This window comes from Vidua macroura, chromosome 2 (assembly GCF_024509145.1).
Source record: "Vidua macroura isolate BioBank_ID:100142 chromosome 2, ASM2450914v1, whole genome shotgun sequence".
Classification (NCBI taxonomy): Eukaryota; Metazoa; Chordata; class Aves; order Passeriformes; family Viduidae; genus Vidua; species Vidua macroura.
Genome location: NC_071572.1, coordinates 112,071,962 through 112,098,631, shown reverse-complemented (window position 1 = coordinate 112,098,631; position 26,670 = coordinate 112,071,962). Strand labels below are relative to the sequence as shown.

The window sequence follows — 26,670 nt, the reverse complement described above, 5'->3', positions numbered from 1 at the left end:
GCTCTAACAGCATATATTGCCCTGTGAGTTGGTTAAACCTCCTGTTCTTTTGTGGGACTCAGCTCAGGGACCGTGGGTGCACAACAGAAATAAATTTCTCATGAGCTTGTTCACCTTCCCCTGAAAATCTGGTGGAAAAAGACTTAAGTCCTAATCAAGCTGCTAGTCACAGCAGGTTTCCCAGGCCTTTGGGCTTGCCTGAGCAAGGGGCTAATCTCTGTGGTGTGTATGCCAGGCATGCTGCTGGGGGCTCTGCTCCAGGAATATGGGAGTGCTTGCCTGGGAAAGAAGTCACTTCAGGCAGCAAATCTTTCCTCCCTGGGAGGGAATGGTGGGCAGGCATGAAGCAAGCAGGAGACACGTCCATCAGCGTGTTTGAGCAACGAAAAATCTCTTAAGCCCTCACCGAGGAGCCTGCGGGTGTTTCATAAGAAAAAATTTGTTTTCTGCAGGGCTGGAGTTGTGACAGCTGCCAGTGGAGATGGGGTGGATGGATGGATGGACAGGAGGCTGCGCACTGAGAGGAGAGGGTGAAAGGTGCCTCCTTCCAAGGCAGCAGCTGGTGAGAAGGAGCCTGGGCTGCTCAGTGTCACCACACACGTGGGCCGTGGGGAAGCGTGAGCCCAGCTCCAGTCCTTGTCAGTGGCACCTCGTTGACTTTTAGCGCTTCCTTATCGTGTCTGTGCTCACCTCGCGCAGTGCCGATAAAATGCCACGGCCGGGGTGATCTGCTGAGCAGCCCCTGCAGAAAACCTTGCAGAGCATGGGAGCCTGAGCTGCCAGAGACCAGCCCGGGGCTCCAGGGCACAGCAAGGTAACAAAGGAACGCTCCGAACCTGGGACAAGGCGAGGGCGGGATGATCTCCAAGGTGTACGCCACGGGACGGGCACGGCAGCAAGTGAATTTTAGGTCAGAATAGGGGTTTGCAAAAGTTGGGCTCGCTGGGACTTTCCCATACCTGGCAGAGTTGGAAGGGGAAGCCATGTGAAGTGATTGCAGAATGTTAGTTCTCTATAAACAATAGAGTTGGGAAGGAATTCCCAGGGTTTGTTTTTTTTTTTGGTCTTTTTTTTTTTTTTTTTCCCTTCTTTTTCTTTCTTCTCCAGTAATAACATTTCTTTCTCTTGAGGTATTAAGCACCTAAGTACTTCTGGTGCTTTTTTAGTTATCACTAAAAAAGGGTATTATTTTCCCACATGTTACTGCTACCTTACCTCTAGGCCTACCTGTGGGCGCACAGCAATTTTTAAAGGTAGTTTTAATTAATTTTTTTTTTTTTAACAGGGGAGCAACTTGCAGTGATACACTTGGGAGAGTCCTCTTGATGGGTTTGAACTGAGGGCCCCTGAATATAAAACCCTGAGCATCTACTGAGCAGGTATGTAATTTCTGAAACCTGTAACTGCTGCCAAACTGGTGAACAGTGCCTTGACACTACAGGAGAACAATGAAACCTGACTGGCTGAAAAGAAGAATTTTCCTTCTGAGTGTGAAACTGAGATTTTTTTTCCTTTATTTTAATTTTATTTTGTTAAAAAAAGAAATTTAAATGGTCTTAAACTTAGTGTCCTTCTTCCTGAACTGGAGAGAAAAATCTATGATGCCAGAGTTCCTTGCTGAGAAAAACCTCTAAAGTTTTTACCACAGAACATGGGGTCAAAATCCTTTACTTTTTTTCATGGTTGAAGTTTTGACTTTACCTTTTTATCCAAATATTCTAAGTGATTAAAGATGAAACAAGGGACTTCTTTGGAGAAAGGAATTACAGTTAACAACAGAAACTTGCAGTGAAATCAATGAAAGGTTTCAATTTGACTTGCTGTTCTTCTTTTATGTCTTATTCAGAAAATAGGCTTATGCAGCTCTTGGTGTATTTTTTTTCTTCTTTGGCTACAGCTCTACTCTGTACTATGTTATTCACTGAATGTTATTAACCCAAGATCTCTTATATAGCACTGCTGTTGGAATCATCCCTGTAATCACTTCCACATGCTGCAAACTTGCAGAGTGGAGCAAACTCCTTCCATATTCCCTGTATTGACATGAGCTTTGCCAAGTTCTTACTCTCCAATACTTGCTTGGATACCTCAAAGTTTATTTTCAAAATCATTGTCCCAAAGCTCTTCTCACAGGAATATCTAGTGTTGCCCCAGTCACCTTTAGGAGTCTCTTACTTTTTTCCCATCAACTTTGATATTTTCTGTGCTTTTGAAGTGTTCTTCTCTTCTGCTTTCTTTTGTTTCTGCCCAACATCTTGTGCTAGCATCTCTTTATTTCAGAGCCTCACCATTTCTCCAGTCTTCCATCATCCCCCGCCAACATCTGGAACTCTGTGTGGGAAACCTGGGCCTTTTCCCAAGACCATCACTCTTCATCACCCCCAGCACTTCTGCTCTTCTCCCTGACAGTGACACTCAGATCCCCACACCTTTTACTGTATCTAAGCCCTACCTTGCATATGAACCTATGAAATCTCATCATCCTCTGAAACCTGACTTTCTGCCTATACAGTCTGATTGAAAAGCTCCTCTATGCCTCTTTTCCAAGCCTTCAAAATTTATTATACTGCATTTCAATATTGTTGGTAATTTTCATGTATTTTTTTTTTAACTCTGTTCGTACTAGGCAGGATTGAGACCATGACACCTTGAAAACAGCGAATAACTAATTCCCCTTGACATGAATACTGGTTGTCTGCCCAGCTAGGAGTTGGGCAAGGGAACACTAAGCTGTTTGTTGCCAGTGTGCCACCTGGCACCCACTGTTAGCCCTTTGAGAGCAACACTTGGATTCCCAGTGCTGCTGATGCCACTTTGTCTCTGGTCTCTGTCAGTAATACCCTCAAAGTCTGTATTTTGTAACAGCCTGAGGATGGTATCTAGCTCTTGCTTCTCTCCACTGGGATCCCTCTGCCAGGCCTAGATCTCATTCAGGTTTTTCTTTGGAATTTTAAGGAGCTTCCACTTCAGATTTGAGTCAATTTCATTCTAGAATGTGCTCCAGCCTGAAGGGCAGAGATTTTTGTCCAAGACACTTGAGGTCAAATGGAGAAAGTGTTGATCTTGACTTTTTTCTTCTTTTTTCCCCACATTCTAGTGAAACATCCTAATTAGTGGCCTATTGGGCGACATCACCACCAGCCTGACTTACTATAATTTTATCACTCTTTTCCCTCAAGTGCTTTATGACACCTCCCCTGCATTTTGTACATAGACCAGGAAAGACAGCAGGGTGGTGGGTCCCATTTTCAGGTGTATACAAGTGCTACAGGTAGGTGTGAGATATTCATGTCCTTATGAAACCATGCCCTCAGCAACTGTTTTTCCATGGATATCTGATATGGCATCCCCTAAGGGTGCTGGTATTTGCTGGTGCTCCTCTGAGGCACCCAATGCCAGCCACCTCCACTCTTTGTGCAGCAGTGAGGGGATGTGAGCCACCAGCTGAGCTGCTCCTGTTTGCTGCTGACCTGGTGAAAAAAGTTCACCATGCCAGCAAAAAAAGTGAGGAGGAGGAGGAGGAGAAGAAAAAGGGAATAGAGAAAATAAAAAGCAGAGCATGAAGTTAATGAAAGTGAGGGAGCATTTCTGGTATTATAGTGTTGCCAGAATTGGGTTTCTTTAGTTCCTGCTGTGCTTTGCTAAAAACAAGTCTAGTTAGCAGCAGCAGATGTAGCAGCTGTACAACTGTCAGGGGAATGACAGAAGCTATGAGAACTCCATGAATTAAGCAGATTCTCTTACTTTCTTTGTGTGGAGGTCTTAGAAGTGGAAGTTTTCAAAGTGTGTCCTGCTGGCTGCTTGTGTCAAGTGATTGGGATGTTATAGAAGGTGAGAGAAGGGTGCAGCAAGCAAGATGCGCAGTATGTTTTCAGTCAGGAAAAGGAGAACATTTGAGGAATGGGTTACTGGAGCTGCTGGGGGATGATGGGGTAGCTGGGAGGAAAGATGTAGCTTGGGAGTAGACACTAATGTTGCAGAAATGGGGATGGGAATTCATGCAGCTAAGAATAAATGCTTTTATGAAAAGGATACTGGTGGTTATTTGGTAACCAGAAACTTAAAGGATCAAAGGGTTTAGTAAGACCTTCTGACTTTGCCTTGTCCTTCCCAAAAATATATCATGGCTGTGTGGAAGGTTGCCTCCCATCCCTTCTTAGATGTTAATCACCCCCTTCAGTATAGGTGGCCTATCAGATTGCATAGGCTGGGTAAACACTGGGATATGTGATAGCATATTTGCTGGGCTGCAGGATCTAAAGGTAAGGCTGATATCTGGAATGCCAAGATATTTGTGAGGGGAGGCCAGGATTCCTGCTCTCTTCAGCTGCTTGCCCTCCAAGTGGAAGGAGAAGGCATTTCAAATTCCTTGCAAGCTCCAGGCTATAAACAGGCTCTTCCTGTATGGAACAATAAAGATCCTAACAGTACTCAGGAGTTGTCTGCTTTTCTGAACAGGTCTAATACAACTGAGATATGCTTTTGTGGGGAGGATGAAGCTCATCACTTGTGGGGACAGAAGTGCCCAGTGCTACTGGTGTAGATCATTCAAGAAGATGGTATTGAAGAGAGAGTCATGGGGCAAGGAGGAAATCAAAGTCCCATCAAGCTGAAGCAGACAGACAGAAAGGGGAAGGAGTCAAAACAAAAAGAAAGCAGGAAAGAGGACGAAAATAATTAGGCAAAGGTGGGAGAACTATTAGCATTGTTTTGTACAATGGAGAAGTGGCTCAGCCATGAAATACACTCCATAAACACTGTATTTTTTCAGCTAGCTAGGCTAAGGGCCTCTGTGGGGGCAAGTACACAAATGATGTGTCCCCAGGCCCTGCTGCTCTCTCAATGAAAGTAGAATTTATCACCTATATAACGATCCTGAATTCATCTGGGGGGAGGTGCTGTGGCTCTAGCATGGTCTGGCTCCTCTGTATCAGATTTCTGAGTAAGCCTGTATTCCCCAAAGTAATGTGTAGGTTGATATGAGCAAGGGAATGCATTTGGTATTTTACTTTGTGCATCACAGGGCAAGTGCCACATGCAGTAGTCATGGATGCTGTGTTTATCCTTACTCCTCTGGCTAGCTTGAAGACAGTGGTGCTGCAGCTTGAGTCTCTGAAGCTGTTCTTAGCATGTAGGCTTTTGGCATAAAAGATCTCCATGGGTCTGTCACCACAGGCCACAGCCATTCCTTGGGGTGCAGAGTTCGCAGGGTGTTGGTGCTTTGGAATTATTTGTAAGGCATTGCTCTGTTTTGCCTGGTCCTAGACAGGGGACTGAAGTGAAGGTTACTAAAATGCAAACCACTTGGGTGATGCAGGAACAGAAGTGTCCCTTATAGCTAAACTAAAATTTCCTAGGAAGTAGGTTGTTCTCACACTCATCAGCCATGACAGGTGGAGGAGGAGTGCCTGTCCAGGTAGGACCTGTTTCACCTGGACCCTTTGTTTACACAGAGCAAAACCATGGGATTTAATACCTTCTTGTACAGTGATCCTATAGTAAAATGTGAAACTCAGATATTCCTGTAGGTACAGACTACGTGACCCTGTCCCAGATAGGAAATCTGCATGGTAAGACTGCCAGATCCATGAGCCCTTTTTCCTCCATGGGATGAAATTCCTTTTTTTTTTCCATTGTGAATCTTACCGGCCAAGGGTGTTGCCTCACCTTATTCATTAGCCAGCTAGTGTTGGTGTAATTAGGGGTTAAGTAGTTAATCTCAAAAAATCCCTTGGAAGTCAAGGAATCCATATATTTGCTTATTTGTAATTTGTATACTGCCTCTGAGGGAACCAGGCATGGAAATGTAATCCCATATTTGTGTATTTAACAACTGAAAAGATTATATGAGAAGAGATTTGGGTATACAGCATTATAAAGAAAACTGTGACTGTCTAAGCTCCTGATCCACCTCCCCTGTTGCAGGTCATGCATCTCCCTGGTGCCCAGTCCTGTGGAAATCCTATATTTCAGTGTGCATTGAGGCTGTTTTTTCTGACACAGGATGGAGCTGAGAGTGTGCTTAAGCTTGTTTTTGTCCCAGCCAGAGAGGGGAAAACTTTCCTCATTAGGGTCCTGTTTGTGGTAGGCTCTACAGAAACACTCATCAAATGTTGACTTCGCTTAAAGCTCTGGGAGTCAAATTACACGAGGTAGGCTGAGCCCAGGAATAGGTGGTGCTGCTACAGCGCTTCTAGAGAGCTTTGTCGTTGCTGTTTTTTTGCAGTGCAGATGTTAGGACTTTACGGGGAAACCCATCAGTGCTCCAAATGGGTGGAGATGTGTAGCTGTAAGGAGGAGTAAACGTTGGAAAGTTGGTCATTTGTGGCTCAATGCTATTGAGCAAGACAGCAACTGATCGGTAGGAATGACCTAAAAAAATCAGTGATCAAAAAGAAAAAGAAAAATCCCAGCCACAAACCAAAAAAAAAAAACCAAAAAACAACAACAAAAAAAACCATTACTGCAATAGTCTGGATGACTCAGAAAGATGGGGCCAAGCATAACAATAGCTGCTGTAAGTCACAAGTCAAAGAATTAGGAATACAGGCTACATTTTTCAGTTGGCAAGTTTGTCTCAGGAAGGAGTGGGGGCTGGTGCACCTCACTGGCTGACTACAGAATTCCAGGAGGATGCTGTAGCTGGGGAAACTCATGCAGATTTCAGTAAATAACCTCAAACTGAATGGTTCTAGGAAGGGCTGAGTGTATGTGTGTGTGTGATTTAGCACTAACATGTCACTTCCCATGTACTCTGTTTAGTGCTTTTGTTGGTAATTCCTGGATGAAAGAGGTTTCAGGGACAATGCCTGAGGGTGTTAAAGAATTGGAAATGTGCCTTCCAGTAAAAGAGGTTGAAGAGGTGGAGTGAAAAGGGAAAGCTGAAGGGTAACTTTTTCAGTATCTAGGTATACCTACAAGGAGAAGAAACTTCCTGTGGTCTAGCAGACTGAGGGGCATTAAGACCCAAAAATAGGAATGTGAAACTGGATTTAAAAAAACCCAAAAGATGATGTGAGAAAAAGCACTATTTTTTAACATCATCTGTAATTAACCACTAGAAAAACTCAGTGAGGCTTTGGAGGATCCTTCCCACAAGGCTTTAAAGTTTGTGGCTGGATTTTTGTCAGAAAGTGGACCCCTGTAGAGATAGGAAGGATTTCTGCCAAGGTTTCTGACGCAAGTTTGTGAAGATGTGGGTCTGGATGACATCATGCCACTTCTTGCCACATCGTGCCACTTCTTCCTGGCATTACAGTCAGATGTTGGCTCACAGCTGTTGGCAGCTCTGGAGTTAAGAACTGGGACCTGGGACCTCAGGGCAAGAGGCAAAGGCATTCCCCCTCTCAGCCCAGGCATTGCTCCTTTTCACCTTGCCCTGTGCAAACCCTCACCAGTGTTTGCTTCACCTTTTTATTGGCTAATGTTGCACTGATATCCCAAAGTAAATGAAGCTTCATTAGTGCCCAGTGAAGTGGTCAGTGATGACTAATTGTCATCTATCAATGGTGCTTTAATTATCTTCTAGCCAAACCAAGACATTCCTTTTACATACCATCATCTATGGCTCTGTCATCCATTTCAAACTTTAAACCTTGTTACTCTCTTGTATTTCTTAGCCAAACTAGAATGAGTTTTTCCTTCTGCTACCTCAATGAACATCATAATTTTTTTTTTTTGGTGGAAAAGATATATTCCCATGATGCCAGGTTTTGATTTATTTCTTACCTTATTCCCTGAAGACTTAAAACTTTGTCAGAGGTCAAGTCTGTGCCTGTGGAAGAATCAGAGGTGCAATGTGCCATTAGAAATGAGGTCTGAGAGCAGGAGAAGAATGGGTGTCTATGCGGGTGGAGGCTGGGACAGCATCAAGAGGTGCCAGCAGAAGCTCTGAGCCTTTGCACACAGCCAGCATGGCCAGGTCCTTGCTGTAACAGTGACAGAACTTCCTAGGAAACACAATGGCCACTTGTGAGCCAGCCCTAGCCCAGGGCAGCAGAGGAAAGCCAGGCAGGGCAGCAGGGCTGGCTGGGCGGGTGTGTGAGGATCTGTGGATGTGGCTGTGTGGGGTGGGAAGCTTTTTCCTCCTGTGACTTCACCTGGACTGTGTGCCAACCTCGGCACACAATGTTATCGCTGCAGGCCAGCGCGCGGTCAGGACGGCTGTGCTCGCACACGGGCCCCGGGAGACTTTCTCCAGGCCTTGCAGCTTTTGGCTTCGATGGCTCTTGCCAGAAACATGCCACGGCCCCATTCTGTGGTTTTGTTTCCAGTGGTACCAGAGCTAGCTGTGCTTGTGGTGCCACCGAGGTGGAGATCTGGTTGTGAGGAGTAAAGGTGAGAGGTTTTGTCAGGACCTGAAGCAGGGACCTCTGCTCTACCCCACCCCTCTCTGGCAATCAGGGCTGCTCTTGGCTCTTTCCTTATCCAGGGCTTATTGCTGTGCTAAACAGCCGAGTTAATGAGTCATTGGGAACACTCTGTCCCTGCTGCATGGGGACTTTGCTGCCTGGATGGAAATCCTTCCCAAGAAGCCCATTCCCCTCTCTGTAGCAAACAGAGCTAATGAAACCTCTTGGGTAAATAAATGCAGTCCTTCAGGGCTCAGGCCCAGCCTACGGCAGTGGTTTCCATGGGTCAGGGGTGAGTGATCTGCCTCCAACCATCTTTACTTTTGTCACTGTTAAATACCTTGCCTAAAAGGGAGAGTTGGACCTGGATCATCAGGATCTCTTGGCAGTTTCACAGATCTCCTTTCATGGCAGTCTACATCTTCTCTCCAAGGACAGTCTACATCTTCTCTCATGGCAGTCTCTATCTTCTCTCTAAGGACACATTGTAGATTAAATGCTGCCTCTAGAAGTCCCAGCTTCAGCCGGCCCTCTTCCCTGCACTGGAAGAAACCCTATATTGTTTATTTTATTCTATTGTTCCACAAATGAGACCTTTCTACCCAGACAAGCTCAGGCATCCTTTCCTTAAACAAAGAACCTTTCCTTAAATTCTTTGGCAGACTTTGTTTTTCCCAGGACTGATGTTTCGAAGACACCCATGTTTTCCATGCTTTGACATTCAAAGAATGCAACAGCACTGGACTAGTTTGCAGAAAAATGGGGTGGCTCCAGCCTTTGACATCTGAGATTCATCCTTGACTGGTCTTTGGCATCAGGGATATGCAAGTGTCTGTCTCCAGGTTGTTCAGAAGTCTTTGTGGGTTCATCAACAGCCCTCCAGGACTGGTGTTTGTGCTCCAATGGAGTTGAAATGGTGCAGTACCAAACAGGAGGTTGCTGGCACCCTCATGCTGAGTAAGAATCCTCAGGATGATGCAGCACTTCACCACTTGTGATTCTGCTTTCTGGGCTACCTCACAGATCATAAATTATTTTTGGGAGGTGGACTGGAGATTAGCAAATTTGAGCCCTTAAAATGACATACCAGCAGCCCATGTGTAGATCTGCAGTCTCCTGTGATCAGTACAAGGTAAGATGACAATTCTGGGGAGGCGTACCTTGACACCTTCTTCATTGAATCTGGCAGGTAGGCATTGAAATAAGCTGGCTTATGAACCAGAAAATAAGCATTATTTTTCTAATTTGATGAATTAGGGCTCACAGAGAACACGTAACAGGAGCTTTTGACAGCAGAGGGGTTCCATGAACAGTGGAGGGTAAACCAGGCAGGACTGAGGTGTGCCCACCTTGCCTCTATGTGTCAGCCCTAAGATGTGCAGTGGGAGTTCGTGCAGCTCCTCAGCTACCCACAGCTCAGAGCCCTGCAGGAAGTCACTGCTTCCTGGGACAAAGTTCTCCACAACAGAGCTACAGCTGGTCTCCCTGCAGAAGGGCAGGAACTGCCCTTCCCTTCCCTGTGCTAAAGCAAACCCAGTCTGTCCAGCCCTTTGAGCCATCAGGTGTGCTCTAGATCTGCAGTCTCCTTTTGCCTGACCCCTCTCCAGGACTTGGTGACTTTTGTAAAATGTTTGATGTTTTCTTCCACGTTATTGACTAAAAATATCCTGATGCCAGACACCCTCCAGGATCTTGGTACAAACACACTACAAAAAAGACCCCAATCATTTCTAGTTCTCAATTGTGTTTTGGAACAAGTCTGATAGGTCACTTATAGTCTGTTTAATGACCGCTGTCTTATTTTTATGCCAAGCAAGTTCTTTAATCATAGTGCCACATGATAGAAGGGAAAAACTGCCTTCCAGGATCTCAAGTATATTGTACCAGCTTTGTTATATTTAACAACTGTACATGCAATTTCCTCAGAGAAAAGTCGGAAGACAGTAGGGGTGAATTTTCTATAAACCCATGTTGGTTGCCCCTAGTTATATTTCCCTCTTTTTATTCCCTGTGTTCTTTGTTAGCCACTTCATTATTTAATTCAGGTCTAAGATCCTATCACAGGTCTGTAGTTACCTGTGAGTAATTATGAGATAATTATAAAATATTTATGCCCTTCTACATAAGTCTTTAAAAATGCCAGACTATGGGATTTCTTCTTCTCCTCCAGGACTTACCCATTGCACCAAGAAGTACAGAAGATCAACATAATCATGGAATTATGTATGCAGCTTATGAAAAAAAAAACCCAAAACTAAAGAAAGTTAGGAAAGTTAGAAATTTTCAGTGCCGGTACCTAGTCCTGATGATTTAAAATGCCTGATTTAGTAGGTGGTATTTAACTCCTCTGAGGTACTACAAGAATAGACATGTCAGTAACGAGGTCTTCATCAACTACTTTCTTTCCTCTCAGCAGTAGGATAGGAGCATTTATTGATTTCTGTTGTTGTTCTCTGCATTGTTATTGAGTAATCTAAGATTTCCATCTGATAACAGATCAATACTGTGAGTCAGACTCATTCTGGTCTTAATTGACTTTTTTAAAAAAAGACCTTTGTCAGTCTTTTTTCCCCCCTTTCACCTCCATCATATTTTTTTATATTTATCTTCTAATTTATATTCAGCTCTCTCATACTGCTTGTTACATGTGTAATACTTTATTTACTTTAAGCTGCCTCATTTCAATTTTACATCAGGTTCTGTTTTTCAGTTGCACTACTCTTTCTTTATTGGGGAGTTGTGTATTTTTGGTGCCTCATAAATGATTTTTAAGCAGTTGCTAGTGATTATTTATATTTTTGCATCTAAATACTTTTTGTGTTTGTTTAGCCCAGAATTCTCTTCAGGGCTGGGAAACAGCACTTTTTAAAGCAACATATCTTTTTAAAGCATTGCATTACCAGTTTGGACCTCCTTCTGCTTTCATATGAGAGTGCAGCGAGCTGGGGATCAGTGAACTTGCTACCAGCCTCTCATTTCTGCCATCACTTTACCCATCCTGATAAGGGAAATATAAATTTTGTTCAATTTGGATTTAAAGTTTGCCAAACGAGGAAGATGTTAAGAACGTTTAAAAATCCCCAAGGCTGTTTATTGAGTCAGCAACATGGTCATGTGTTAAGCTAAGCAATAACTTAATTTTTTTTTCTTTGGTGAGTGCTTGAGTAACCAGTGCTGCCATATTCCAGTATTTCTTGGTTATCCATCCAAATCATCAATCCTGTTACTGGAACACCAACTCACAAAAATTGAATACTGATAACTAGGAAATTGTGATTCAAAGTCACAAACAAGCTAGCAAGTACTTTTATTTTTGCCCCACTCAGTCTGTCTTAGGGCTATACCTATTGATTTTAATATTGTCTTACAAGCCATGCCAGCATTTATTCCAATGTCTTACAGCTGTAGTCCCCTGGGAAGGGAAAGCCTTGATGAATATAAACTGGAAAGGAACACCACAATTGTATGCAGCTAAAGAGGATGTACTGGAATGGACTTGACTTCTATATTGTGTTCCTGTAAAGGAGGGCACTGCAGTCAGGGCTGCAGCTGCATAAACTCAGCACTGCTCAGGGGGAGTAGAAGCCCACCAAACCTGCTGCACCCTGAGCCAAAGCAGGGGGGCAAAGAGAAGAAATATTAGCGCTCGTGTCCTTGCTTCAGAGCTTTGGGGACTGGAGAGACACAGCCCATTAAAAAGCATGCCTACATTTTGCTGAGGAGCTACCTGTAACAGCTGCATTCACTGGGATGGTGTTTATCAATCAGACAACAATGGGGCCTCATAATTCAGGGCACGTGGAAGAGTATTCTACAGTTGCTGTGCCAAGATGAGATTTAGAAGTTTGCCATAGAATCAGCTCCTTAAAATTCTGCCAGGTTTCACATAGGACAGAGAATCTTCATGCTTCTTTTAAAAGGATCCCAACATGCTTTAAACCATATTCCTCCTGAGAATATCATATTCACTGAGCAGTAACAGGGCTGCAAGGGATTGAAGCTTGCTGGAAATAATGAAGAAAAAACTCTCCAGGCCACTCCAGACTGGAGAAGCCCTTTGGCTCTCCCACCTATATTTTCTGGCAGGTCTGTACATAGATAATCCTTGCCTCCCTCCATCTGGCTGTTTATTAGTTTGAAGCCAAATTGTCTCAGTGAATGCTGAACACCTCTGGATGAATGATGTATCTATGGACAGGTTGTCTTCTTGATCAGGAAATGAGAATGACTGGCTCAACAGCTTCCAAGTTCAATAACCTCCTTTACTTAATGAATTGCTGAGGCATGAGAGGCTTCCGTTCCTTGCTGGCATCTTTTACACTGTGCCCAAAGAAACAATCATATCAGGCTCAGGAAGACTGAAAGGGCAGGGAAACAGGAACCATCCCCACGGATGTCCTCCCCAGAGAGGCTGGGAACGTGCTCTGCTGTGGGAAATGGGAAGCTGAGGTCAGCCAAAGTGCACAGCAGGTATGCACATCTCTTGGGATGGGAAGGAGAGATAATGGCCTGCTTTGCCATCCCCATCCCTGGCCTGGCCTGCTGGTGAGCTCTCCTGGGCCACCTTCACACCCCGTGTGCAGAGTGCACCTCCACTGGGTGGTTCCGTGGTGTGAAAATGAAGGCAGGGAGATAAAGGTGGAGAGTGGGTGGTGACAACGCTCCTGAGAGCCCTGAGCCTACCACTCAGCAAGGCAGGCCTTGCTGGTGTGAGAAGAGTCCAGAAGAAGAGAGAAAGGAGTAGGGAATGAGTCCCCATCAAAAACTGGAAGGCAAAAAACCCCATGGACAGTGAGGTAACAGGATGCTTCCAAACATACAGACTGGTTCCCATCTTTCAGAAGCTGTGTCCCTTCTAGCTCCTTCTGCCTGGGAATGTTAAGAGATTGTACAAAAAGTCTTGATAAAACAAACATATGGAGATCCCCTCAAGAGGCTGGGAGATATTATTAGCTCCTGTTTTACTGGCAGGCCTGGAGCAATTAATTACCAGAAGTATTATCAGGTACTTGTCACTGCTTTCCCTGGATCCACTTCACATAGCCCAGATTGGCTGTAAGCAACATGTTCCCTGACTGGCCTGATACCTCACAGCTCCTGATAGCAGCTCCTCTGCTCCTCTCCTGAGGATCTCAGCACTGGTGGAAGGGCCATAACCTCGAATATATGCTGAGAGAAATCTGAGTCCATGGACCACTTAAGTATGCAGCGTGCCTGTATTTTTATATCTTCTCAATGATGTGCTCCACCTCTGTGACCAGGGGGAAAGTTTTAGGCAAGAGGCAGAGAAAGGTACAGGTAAGAGGAGGTTATATGGGGACCTAGGGAAAGGCATTTTGTGTATAATGCATATTTAACCATTTACCTATGAGCTCCAGGCCCTGTCCCAGCGCTGCTCTTCAGAAATGCCATTGCAGATGCTCTAAGAACTTAGACTTTCTAACCAACACACTCTTGTAAAGGTCTGTGCTTCTAGAATTAGCCTGATCAGGTTTTAAGTGAAATTATGCTGATCCATGAAATGTGTCTAAAGGAGTACTCTTCTCTTCCTGGTGCTGCTGCAGTAGCACAGCACCCACATGAGAATTAATCTTTTTTGCCTTACTTGTTCTTTGTGCCTTTAATGAATTTTTACTGCTGATATAATTTTAGTGAAGTTTCTATTATCAACCATGTTATTGTTAAAGGGAAAATCGTGCAGGTCAGCTGGTATACCTGTGAAGCATTTGCTGGGAAACGGAAGCAGGTTCAGGTGAAAGCACAGAATTTACTAGTCAAAAAGGTGCTTTGTCAACAAAGTTTACACTGAGTCTATAGGTAAAATTAGAGACATCAAAATGATCTTCATGTCGGTTTAACTCCGTTTAACCATTGTAAAAGTAAAAAAATCGTATTCAGAATAGTCATTACAGCACCACCTGCGTTTGCCGTGCTTGGCTTTGTATCTGCAGACGAAGTTTAAGAAATGAGCGAAGCGGAAGGTGGGGTGTAGCCCGCAGAAGGCACAGCGTGCCCGTGGCGCTGTTGGTCCCGCACAGCATCCCTGGGTGCCGGCGCATGGATGAGAAGACACCGCCCGCTAGCGGCCCGGGCTGCGGGAGCCGCTGCCGCCCCGGGACACGGTGCGTGGCCCTGGGATAAAATCAGCACCTCTGGGAAGGGCTGGGCTGGGCGAGAAAACACGGCAAATTGGTTGAAATGGGGTTATGGTGAGGAAACCCCGCTAAATCTGCAGCGCGTTCAGAGCCGTCGCTGGAGGCGAAGGACGCGTTTGGGACTGCCCTGAAGGTGCCCTGGGGACAGCCGTCCTCACAGGGCGGCGTGGGGACACCTGGGCTGAGCAGCGGGAAGCAGGACAGCCCCACCGTGCTCCTCACTGCCCCAGCTAATTACCCCACTCCGGAGGAGATCATTAACTCGAGTGGAATTCCTTGCTGGCACAGCCAGCCTGCTCCCAGATCTGAGTGTCCCCCCAGGCTGGGTTTTCACAAACCCACAATAGTGGCAAGATACTATTTCTTGTTGTTTTTTTTTTTAACTGAAAATATTTCTCTGAGGCTTCTTCAGGTCTTTGGTCCTACCCAAAACCATAGAGCCAAAGACCTCAGAAAGCCTCCCTCTCCCTGCTTGTTTTTCTGCTTATGAGGTAAGATCATCCTTAACAGATGTTTGTTTACCTCTTCATAAAAACCTCCTGTGATTCTACAGCCTCCCCAAGCAGTGTGCTGCTGTGCTTTGCTATTCTTGCCATTGCAAAGTGTTTTTCTAATGTTTAGCTATATCATTTTTATTGCAAATTAAGCTGATTATTTCCTCTTCTACTTTTGGTGAATGTAGGGGACAACTGTTTAGTCTCTCCACCCATTATAACAAACGTTTCTGTGCTGGAAGACTGTTATCATGCCTCCCCTCCCATTGTTCTTTTCCTAGAAAAAACAAACTCAATTATTTTATCCATTCCTTATAAGTCATGGGGTTTTTTTCCACCTCTCTTATCATTCTGCTGTTCTGTTTTGGACTTTCTCCAACTTGTCTGCATCTCCTGTAAAATGTAGTGCCTGGGAGTGGACACACTGTTCCTGCTGGGAGCTCAGCAGTATCAAGTAAATGCACAAAATAATTGCTTCCGTTGCCTTATACACAAAATCTGCATTAAAGCACCTCAGAATATTTGTCCTCTTCTGTGGGGATCTCACTTAACAGACACACATTGGGTCCCACCCCAGCTCTCTCTGCTGGACTAGTCACAACTGAGTTTGGAGCAGCACACCTGGTGTCTGCGCAGCCACCTTTCCTGAGCTGGATCTTGGTGCAGTCACCTCTGCAGAGGCAGCCCAGCTCCCCAGTGTCTCACATTCCTCTCAGATTCCAATCACTTCAGCCTCCTGCCTTCGGGAGGGACTGCTGACCCCCAGCCCAGCTGTCATCCTCCTCCTTTTGTCTTCTAGTCTGTTGTCCAAGACACTCAAGGAAATACTGAAGAGCCCTGGAGGCAGAACTTCAGGGACACAGTTCTCCCAGCTGGAAAAGTGAAACCCTGATAATTACCCTTGATTATGGTACTTCAACCTGTGTGCCTTCTGCATGGTGACTCTGCTTGCTGCCCTGGGAGCCTGTAATCTAGATATTTTCAAAGTGTTCACTGAAATCAAAGTATTTTACATCTACCCTTTCCTCATCTACCAGGCCTGTTAGTCAAGGAAGGAAATTAGCTTGGTTTGACATGATTTGTTCTTCAAAATTCCCTGCTGGTTGTTTCTTATCAGCTTATTGTTCTTTAGCTGCTTATAAATTGATTGTTTCATAATTGGTTCCAGTATCTCTCTAGGTATCACAGTTAGGCTGACTGGCCTGTAATTCCCCAGGTCCTCCTAGAACAGTAATTTTCAGAGAAGAACTGCATTTAACAGATATTGAAAGACATTCCACTTTTGCCCTGCTTATCTTTATTAATTGTCTAGTTTGGTTCCATCCCTTAAATTAAAAACATGTTTCCCATTAGTATTCATCCTTCTCTAGAGGCTCAGCACAACTCAGCCCTATCTTCACCTCTCCTGTGTTCCTGTCCTCCTGTTACATGCTTCCCCAATTTTCTTTCTCCTTGATGCTTTATATCTTCCTCCCTCTCTTTTCTTAATGGTCTGCTTGCAGCTGCCTAGCAAGATATATTCCCCAGAAATTCATATCCACTGGTGCCTGGAGAGAGTCCTGGAAAAATCTGGGAGCCTGGCCCTAAAAATGCAGGCAGTGACATTTGCCAGGCTTGCAGGGACATGGTAAGGTCTGCTTGGAGACTTGTGCAGGGCTGGCTACACTTTACATGATTTCTGAGACCAGTAGGTGGCAGAGAGATGATAAAATCTGGGAGAATGATCCTGGTGATGAGAGGATAGATCACTTTGGCTCTGGGATGGACAAGGACACGTGTTACTAGAGAGCTGGGTGAGTGTCTGGCAGAGGAGAGTGCTGGGTGAAGGTCCCAGCTTCTTGCAGGGAGGCTGAATGTGCCCAGTGTTCAGCCTCAGCCACAAGTGAGAGGTTCGTGTGCTCAGCAGAAGAACAGGAAGCGTGTGCCACTTCCTAGCTAAGCAGATCCCCAGAAGATAACTTTGTTTGAGGGAGGGGTATCGTTATCCAGGGTTGTGCTCTATATAATTGCACAATCTGCTATCATGCATGAACAGAGCTGTTCAATAGCATGGCCCTGCCTTGTCCTGACATCATGTCTGTGTTGGAAATCCGTTTGGAATGAAAAATCCCACATTCCCCAAGTGACCTCGTAGTCTCTGAGCAAAAGGCTGAGTTGCAGTGGAGACTTCACAGACTCAGTGGTGCCAGGGACAGAAGCTCAGTCGCCAGCCTCAAAGCAGATAAAGGTTGAGAAGTCAGCAATGAAGCAAACTTCTTTCCAAAAGAAAATAGTATTTGAAAAGTGCAGGAGATGCCCATGATTCTTTGAAGGCAAGAAAAGTCCCAAAAGCAAGGAAAAGCCACTGTGAGTTAACAGTGGTAACTTTCACTAGCTGGTACTATTTTTAGCACTGTTTTTTGGGGATGAAAGTACTCAGCACATCTACAGGTTGCCTAATGATAACATAAATACCAAGGTACACAGGTTGAAAGTGTTTGCCCTTCTCAGTCTGGTGCTGTCAGTGCTGCAGTTCTTTTGTAGACTCAGTGACTGTCACATGCTGCACGTGAGGTCCAGTCTTCTTGACCTTTGCTTTTATGGTCTCTACTCCTTTCTTTCACAGCCACTGCTTTCATGCTACAAAGGTAGCCCTGACTTCCAGCATCACCCTGGTGCCTAAGAGAATCAAGTCTCCTTCTTGCTCTTCTCATGCTCTGCCTTCTCCTCTTCATGCCCTTCTTGCACTTCTTTGCATAGCCCCAGTACAACAGTAATTCCTCACTGCCCAGCTTCATTTTCATTTAGACCCTTTTCTACAGAACGAGGAGGCCCTAGTGAGCTGGAGAACCTGACCCAGAGCTCAGTGGTGCCTTTATAAAAGGCCTCCAGATGAAGGGACTCTGATTTTCCACAAACCAGAAATGTCCTGCAAAACTGGGTGTGCCCCATGCTAAAGGCTCTGCACTCTGTGACACCAAAGAAAGGCAGCTCTGATCATTTGGATGAAGGTAACACAGACCCAATAATCACAGTCTTCAATGTAATTTCTGCATCAGTTGCATATTGCAAGCTGTTCTGTAACTTGTCAGGCAATGTTTGATATTTGGATAGTGTTAGCAAAAGGCAGAGAGAAGGTTAATGGGAAAGGTCTCTGACAGTAGCTGGATGTAATTTAGAGATGGACTACAGCCATGTAGTTACATACCAGATTTGGGGTTTGGCTCATTATATTAGAGAGAAAAAGCCTAGAAAGGGATGTGCACATTCAGCTAGAGCTTTCCAAAAAGATGGTTTTGGTTTGAAAAGGAATGGGCAGTTTAACATCTGAATCACCTGCCCTCTGTGATGCACCAGCCTGCAGACACTCTCTAAAAGTGCTGGATGCTGGTGGCACTGTTTACTCCTCCCTCTCTTACTGCTTTCCAGAGAGGGGTTGAGAGTGGCAGTGATGACCACTCACTCATACATTGATACTAGTTTATCTCAATAGTATATAACAAAACAAATCAACAAAGGTGTTCTTTCTTCCTCCTTACTCACCTTGCTCCTCTCATTTATCCAATCATGCCTTTTCTTATTCATGTCGTGTTCTTAGAACTTGTGAATTCTCCACTGGGTGTCCTCTCTCCAGGAAGACTGTTCCCATGCTTTATGTAGCACTGGGCTAAAAAATGTTCTGCTACTGCTTCCCTGTTTAGGAGAGTGATTTCTTAAGGTGTTCAGAGTATGACTTTCAGTCCAATTACCTGCATTGAGGGTGATTTTTCTTTTGTGTCTCCAGACTTGCAAAATATGACTCTTTTCCGTCTCTCACTTATGCCTTAGCTCTTTTGAAATCCACTTTGAAAATCATCATCTCTGCCTCCAGTTGTGCTTTGGACCTTGGGGCTCTGCAAATCATCCTAAAAGCTGTTTGGGAAGACAACTCCTGAGATGAAGCTCTGAACTTACATGGACACAAATGCCTAGAAACACAGAAGAGTGGCCTGGAACTGTTGGTCTGAAGGTACAAAATTTTGCAGCCCTCGTGTTTTAATATCTCATTCAAATGACAACATTTCTGGAGACAGAGTGTCTCCCAGAGCCATTCTGGGAAATTAAATTCAGTGCTGAGTTTGCATAAAGAGAGAGGAGAGGTAGTTGCTGCTTCATCACTTTATGAACCTGGCATCTGTATCACTGCTTAGCAAATCTTGCTTCCAGTAATCCTCTTTTTCTTCAGAGCTGAGCACCAAGAGCGCATTCTGAGCAATGCCTCCAGAAAGACTACAAAAACCGTACCTCAGAGTAAGGTTATAGCCTTTGACTTTTAATTAAAACTCTCAGGGCATTTAGTTGTACTTGTGGATGCATTACTGAGCCTGTGGTTCCTCTGTTCTCTGGCCTCTCCAGCATTTTTGCAGGTGGCTGGTGGTAGGCGAATGTGCCTGGGGTAACATTCCTGTGTGCTGGGCTGCTGGAATTCAACTATGCTCCTTAACAAAACAGTTTGGTTTAGACATTCTTGATACATGTGCACATGCAAGATGCATTTGGAGGAAAAACTAAGCAGAGCTGAGACACTGAGAGGTGAGGTTGTAAAACTGGTGTTTCTCAGCTTTGATTAATATTGACTGTTAATCTTGTTTTCCCATTCTGCTGCTTTTTCCAGGTAAAAGATGTTAAAGAGCAGACCAAAGTATCTGACAATGCCAAATATAAACCCAATACTTCAGTATCTGCCTGAAAATCAGTAATGCAACTTGTCTGTCAGAGCTGGGTGTAGGGTAACAAATTAATTCAATTAATGCTGCCACTATCAGAGATGTTGACGTTCCCTTTTCACCTGCCACGCCACACCACCTAACAACCAGCGAGTGTGGACACACACTGTGCTGAACCACAGTGGAATTGCAGAGATGCTTTGGTCCCTGCTTAACTGAGCAAACTTCCATTTATGCATGTATTAGGTTTTCACTGCCTGCTGCCTGTTCCTCTCCCCCCTCTGCTTTTTCATGTTCAGTGGACTCTCCTCTCTGTGTCTCTGCCTCTCTCTCTATTTTTTTCTCCCTATTGTTCCCCACGTCACTGACTGTCACTCACTTCATAAAGCCGTCTGGCTCGGAGCTTAAATATTGCAGGGCAACTAAAACCCACCATCAGAGCCAATTCAGTCATATCTGCTCAGTCGTGCGACAAGATTGGGGCTTTTAGGGTAGGGAAGAAGAGAGACAAAAGTTCACTCTTCCCTGCAGAGTGCCAAGAGAGGAGGGGGACACATTTCTTCGGTGGAGCCTCTCGCAGTGGCAAGTTGCTTGCTCAACATCCTTAACCTGTTCGGCCTCTTTCGCCGGTAGCGTGCGCAGGTTGCGACGTCTGGGAGCGCAGGGTGGGGGACAGCAGCCAGCCCGGGACAGTTCAGAACACCAATCTGTTGACTCTGAGAGGGCTTAGGCAGAGTCCTGCTCTTTCCTCGTGACAGGCAATTTCAGGGGAAAGGTGGCTCCCTAAATACTTCACTTACTCCTTTTTTTGAGGCTGGAGGGGCCGACTGCTTTGCAGGTGGAATCCCAGATATTTGAACTGGTTGTGCTACTCCTCATCTGTCCACCCAATATTGTTGCTCGCAGTTGGACTGACTGAGCAACCTCAAACCACTTCACTTGCAGAAAACAGAGGGGATGGGCATGGCAGAGTTGTGAAGAACGTGGCCAGCTGGAAGTGATCTCAGGGAGGGCTTAGGCAAACGTAGCAAGCTGCGAGCAAGATGTGTGATGGAGTTAGACAGGAAACATTTTCCCTTCTCTTGTACAGTGAGTTTTCTGTGTGATGAGGTTTATCACACCTAGAACGTCGCTCTTGCTTGCTGCAGTGGAAATGCTCAAATGGTAGCGTAGGTATCAGTGTGACTCACAGGGAAAGAAAGGGATGGAGGTAACTGAGGTGCCTGGGGGACAACAAAGCTAGTACTGTGTGTAGTCATGATTTTTACAGAGTTGCACGTGATTAGTAACTGTTGGGTGTACTTTGCTCTGTGAATTTGCAGAAAGAGGATGTTTAAATCAGTTTAGATAATGTATGTAAACAGCATAATCTTCCGCTAGACTTGTTAATGTAAGCGCTGACATTAACACACTTCTTTACACGACTTTAATGACTGAGAAAGTAGCAATTTTCCTTGGTGATTAAATTATATGTTTGCCACTTATGTATGCGAGGTGTTTGTGCAAGCTGAAGGAACTGTGTTCTGTTCTTCATTTTCTAACATGCGTGTCCGGGGTAAAAACATTATGTGGTTTGAATGCAAGGAATATGAGTCCATCTTGCTTTAGCAAAATGCCATCATAAGTTTGTGGGGGGTTTTTTTAGGTGGTTTTTTTTTTTTTTTTTTTTTTTTTTTTTTTTTTTTGTTTGTTTGTTTGTTTTTTTTGACTGAAAATTTGTGAAATTCCCCTGAGCCATAGAATTCTCAATATTTTGTGTGTTTGTCTATGTGTGACTATGTACTCAGAGTAGTTGAAACAGACTGGTATGCGTTGGTGTGTCATAACATATGGCATTACAAATATATCCCAGTCGTATCTGAAGGAGGAGGGAAGTTTAGATACTCAGATTTTCATGCTGTTGACTGTACCTTCCTTTTCTGAGTGCTTGTGTATGTGTCTGCATTTAGGGAACTATAGATGGAGGTAGTATCTAAGAGATGAAATTCTAGATCCCTGTGAACAGCTATTTTATGAATAATGTTCCCTGTTTCACTTGTCATGCTCTACAAGTTGGTCTTTCTGGGCCACTGTAATATTCCACATTCCTCAGAGACTTCAGACTGCTGTGATGTGTTAAATCAACCCATACAAAACAACTTTCATCTCTATTTTCCTCATTCATAAATCTTCCCTTGCCTGAAATTATAAAGTGGGAAGTTCAGGATATGCAGAATGAAGCCCTGACCTAGGAATAATTTCTTATAATGCAAAAGTAATGACATATGTAATATTTGACTTGCATTACTTGAAAATGGTCGACTGCCTTAGCTTTCCAATAGTGTACCTGCAGCTGGCTTCCAGCTCTATGTTAGCTTGAGATAGTGGCACTGACATTTTAGAGACAGCAAATAGCATTTTAGGTTCCAGTAAGAGTTGTTTTCCCCAGGTTGTTTCCACTGTCAGTGTGGCAACCGACTTCAGAAGGGAATGCAAAGAATAGCCCCAATAGCACCAAATAATTATATTGCATATAACATATACTATATAGCAAAACTAATCTATATAGTAGTTGTTAAGCTTATACAGCATTACTACCACAGTAATGATGTTGTAATTGCTGTTCTTACCTAACAGTGATTGCTAAAGCAGAATTGACATTTGCAACCTAGAGAGAATTCAGGTTTGTTTAGGTGCAAGATGGGCACAGATTCGAGATCTGTTCAACCCATGCAGGGTTCTGGTGCAGAAGTATTTGTGTGCTTAAAAGCTTCATCCTCTCTTCCAACCACTGCAGTTGCCTGCTGATAAATCTGTTCCACTGTATTGCTGGTGAGTGTTTGTACGTGTACAAAATCTAAGCAGACTCAGAGAACTTAGCCTATAAGGTGCCACAGAAGACTCTCATCTGCAAAAGGAGATAAATATACTCCCTGGCTGAAAAGTAATTGCCCATTTAGAGCCATGGAAGGAAGAATTTAGCAGGCAGCTTGCTCTGGCTTCCCAGCCCTTCTCCTGCTAATAAATCATTGTGAACAGGCAAATCAGCAAGCAAGCAACTGCCTGCCTTTCTGTTCTCGATGCAACAAAAGACATCAGCGGGAAAACCTGAAATCTTTAAAATTTAGCATAATTTGTGGTCTTTCTCTTTGTTTTTTCTTCCCTTAGACCATAAGAAATGGGTGACTGGAGTTTCTTGGGGAACATTTTAGAGCAGGTGAACGAGCAATCCACTGTCATCGGGAGAGTTTGGCTTACGGTGCTCTTCATTTTCCGCATCCTGATCCTGGGCACGGCTGCCGAGCTGGTGTGGGGAGACGAGCAGTCAGACTTTGTGTGCAACACCCAGCAACCTGGTTGTGAGAACGTCTGCTACGATGAGGCCTTCCCCATCTCCCACATCCGGCTCTGGGTCCTGCAGATCATTTTTGTATCCACCCCTTCACTAATGTACTTCGGGCATGCTGTGCACCACGTCCGCATGGAGGAGAAGAGGAAAGAGAGGGAGGAAGCTGAGAGGCGCCAGCAAGCTGAGGTGGATGAAGAGAAGCTGCCCCTGGCTCCAAACCAAAACAAAGGCAACAACCCTGATGGAACCAAGAAGTTTCGCCTGGAAGGTACTCTCCTGAGAACGTACATCTTCCACATCATTTTCAAAACCCTCTTTGAGGTGGGATTCATAGTAGGTCAGTACTTCCTGTATGGCTTCCGAATTCTCCCCCTTTACCGCTGCGGGCGGTGGCCCTGTCCCAATCTTGTGGACTGTTTTGTCTCCAGGCCCACAGAGAAGACCATCTTCATTATGTTCATGCTGGTGGTGGCTTCTGTGTCCCTCTTCCTCAACCTGGTGGAGATCAGTCATTTGATCTTGAAAAGAATCCGGAGGGCTCTGAGGAGACCGGCAGAGGAGCAGCTTGGAGAGGTCCCAGAGAAGCCTCTCCATGCCATCACAGTCCCCTCCATCCCAAAGGCCAAAGGCTACAAGCTGCTGGAAGAAGAGAAGCCGGTGTCCCACTATTTCCCTCTCACGGAAGTAGGGGTTGAGCCCAGCCCCCTTCCATCAGCCTACAATGAGTTTGAGGAGAAGATTGGAATGGGGCCACTGGAAGATCTCTCCAGGGCATTCGATGAGAGGTTACCATCGTATGCGCAAGCGAAGGAACCAGAAGAGGAGAAGGTACGAGCAGAGGAGGAGGAACGAGAGGAGGAGCAGCCAGGGCCTCAGGAAGAGCCAGGGGTGAAGAAAGCAGAAGAGGAGGTGGTGAGAGATGAAGTGGAAGGGCCTTCAGCACCTGCTGAACTTGCCGCTGATATGAGACCCCTGAGCAGGCTAAGTAAAGCCAGCAGCCGGGCCAGGTCAGATGATTTGACTGTATGAAGGTGCAGGATGCGGGGAGCACATGGAAAGGAAAAGGTTGAAGAGAAAAGGAGAGATAGAGAAAGAGAAAGAATCAAAAGATATTTTTAAGCAAAGTGCTAAAATGGCCACTTGAATATTATTTCCTTTTATGATTCTCAACTGGAAAGGTACTACCATGGTAACAGTGCCTTATTTGCCCCATATGTCCCTATATTTCCCACATACCAGCTCACTCCTTACAGTAATATCTACACTGTGCACATAACTGATGTATTTTAAAGCCTAATATGGCAGTGATACCCAAATGTCACCACTGTGATCATATTTACTGAAAGCCTCGTGTTCCACATTTCTCTAGGAATGTGGGGCGGATCTGTCTTTCAGCCAGTGAGGGGAAAGGCTGATCAACAACTGTATCTAGTCTTTCTCTTTCTGTTTCCTCCTATGGCTCACTGAGCAGATCTCCCCTTTGCTGTTGGCATGGAATTGCAGTTATTTAATTCACAAAGTGAATTCTATGCTTAGTATCAACACAGTAAACTACTAAGCCCAACTTTCCTTCTTTATTCAGAAAATAAAGGCAAAAATGTTCCAAATTTCTCTGTGAATGCATATCTGAGTTAGGCAAATATATTTTCCCTGGTCAAAAATATTTCTGCTCTTCAAGTGACACTGACAGTGGGCAAGGTTAACAGTAGCTCTCTACTAGGAGTTAGCAGATGCCCATAGATGCATTATTTGTTCCCAAGAGGGTCATCCAGCCCTGAGACTAGTTCAGAATACTGGAAAGAATAAATTCAAGTGATATTTTTTACTTGTAGCCTTATGACTTAAAGATTTGAGACTAGATTTAGCCAAGCAAGAGGGAAAAATCTTCTGAGAAAGGAGGGGACAACTACAGCCCCCAGAGCATGAAACCAAATACAAGCCTTCACGGTATGATCCTGACAAGTGTTCAGTTCCTGGAGCTTCCAGGCTCCCAGGCACTCAGCAAATCTCAGGTACAGAGTCCTGAAGGCACCTGTGAACCTAAACCAGGGGTCTGGGTAACTATGTGACTTTTTAAACTTCTAAACACAAAACTGGTTGGTCAAGTTTGAAAAGACTGATAATGGTAAAGGTCTTTTGATAGCCTTTGTTTTTAATTTGACAGACAGGAGCCATTCAGTGGGCTACTTCTCCATTAAATGCCAAAGTCTCGGTCAAGTAAGACAATGCCTTTCAAAAGATGATTTAGACCTTTTGTGCCTACAGGTCTGTACAGAACTCTCAGAGACTCAGAAACAATTTTTTTTACAGAAGGCAGAAAATGATGTGCTTGCAAATGTTTAGATGTCTAATATAGATTTCTAATTTTAGGACTACAGCAGCAACTCTTGGCTGGGACAGTGCAGCAATGCGTTTAAAAGCTTCAGGTTAACAGCTATGTCCCCCCAAAACTGAGCCCCATGCCAAAAAAGTGCAGGTATGCGCTCTGCTCTGCTCTGCAAACCTCAGACCCTGCCATCTCAGCAAATTCTTTCTGCTGGGCTGCAGCCCATCCCATTGTTCCCAGGGCAGGCTCTAATCCAGGTCAGGGAAAAAAAGGTCTTTGGCACAATGCATCAAACTCATCCCGCCATTAGCTAGAAAAGACCCCCTTTGGCCTCCCATTGTAGCAGGTCTGACTCAAAGCCCAGGAAAGGCAAATGGGTGTCTGTGAGAGCCCTGGGTAGGCTTGGGCCCTGGCCCAACCCCAGAACAGTCAGTCCTGTGGCTCCTGATCCAACCCCCTTTGGTGGAATTCCTTGCCTGGCCATAGCTGTGAAGGTGGCTGGACTTCACTACCTAGTGACAATAAGCTGTACATATGTAGAAAGTTTGTAGGGTGCATTGGGATTTTTCAGTGCCACAGAGGTGTCATGTATTGTGGGGTTCTTTTTTTTGGTTTTTTTTTTTTTTTTACACTATTCATCCTTTTGCTCCTCTTGGGCCTGTGTATTTTCCCAAGGTTTGCAGCCTGAGGTCAAAACCTTTTTTTCCTTAGACAAAGGCTATTGGGTATCCTTCCTTGTGAAGGAAGACTGGAAGGTCCCTCCTCAGTTTTGGGAAGGAATATGACAAAGCAACACATGCAGAGAGAGAGCCTGGAGGCTACCATTTATCCACTCTCTTAACACAGAAACAGGAGAACTGTTATCACTGAGGGAAGAGAATTTTTTTTTCAGCAGGAAGAGTCCACTGTACCCAGTTCAAGATACTAGAACTAAAGAAAGGGCTAAGATTTAGATGAACAACACAATCACCACACTTAACACTAGATGGGATCTGTTTTATTTTCTCCACAGAAAGAGATAAGACTTTGAAGGATTCTAAGCATCAACCAGCCCACTTTTTGAAGGGGGTTGGAAACATACTTTCCTGCAGGTAAAAACCACAACCTTGTAACAGTTTATACAAGGTATCTGCATCAGAGTATCTGACACTTCCAGATACCAAATGTACTGGACTGGTTGAATCACATCCACCCCTGTTGACTTCTAATGACTTGACAATTCCACTCCTGATCTCTGACATTCATGCATTCATTAGACTACAGGACTACTTAAAGATGAGTGCTTGTTCATCAGGAGTACATGGTTCATCACACGGCTGTCAGGCAGGGCA

General features: G+C 44.7%; 1 protein-coding gene across 1 annotated transcript; it reads left to right on the top strand.

The window, feature by feature from the left end:
* The first annotated feature begins 748 nt into the window (after positions 1-748).
* GJA8 (gap junction protein alpha 8) lies at positions 749-24,550 on the top strand. Its single transcript, XM_053971871.1, has 4 exons — positions 749-814; positions 1,286-1,379; positions 18,808-18,988; positions 22,833-24,550. The coding sequence occupies exon 4, from the start codon at positions 22,843-22,845 to the stop codon at positions 24,040-24,042; it is 1,200 nt and encodes a 399-aa protein (XP_053827846.1). The 5' UTR covers positions 749-814; positions 1,286-1,379; positions 18,808-18,988; positions 22,833-22,842; the 3' UTR covers positions 24,043-24,550.
* The last annotated feature ends 2,120 nt before the right edge of the window (positions 24,551-26,670 follow it).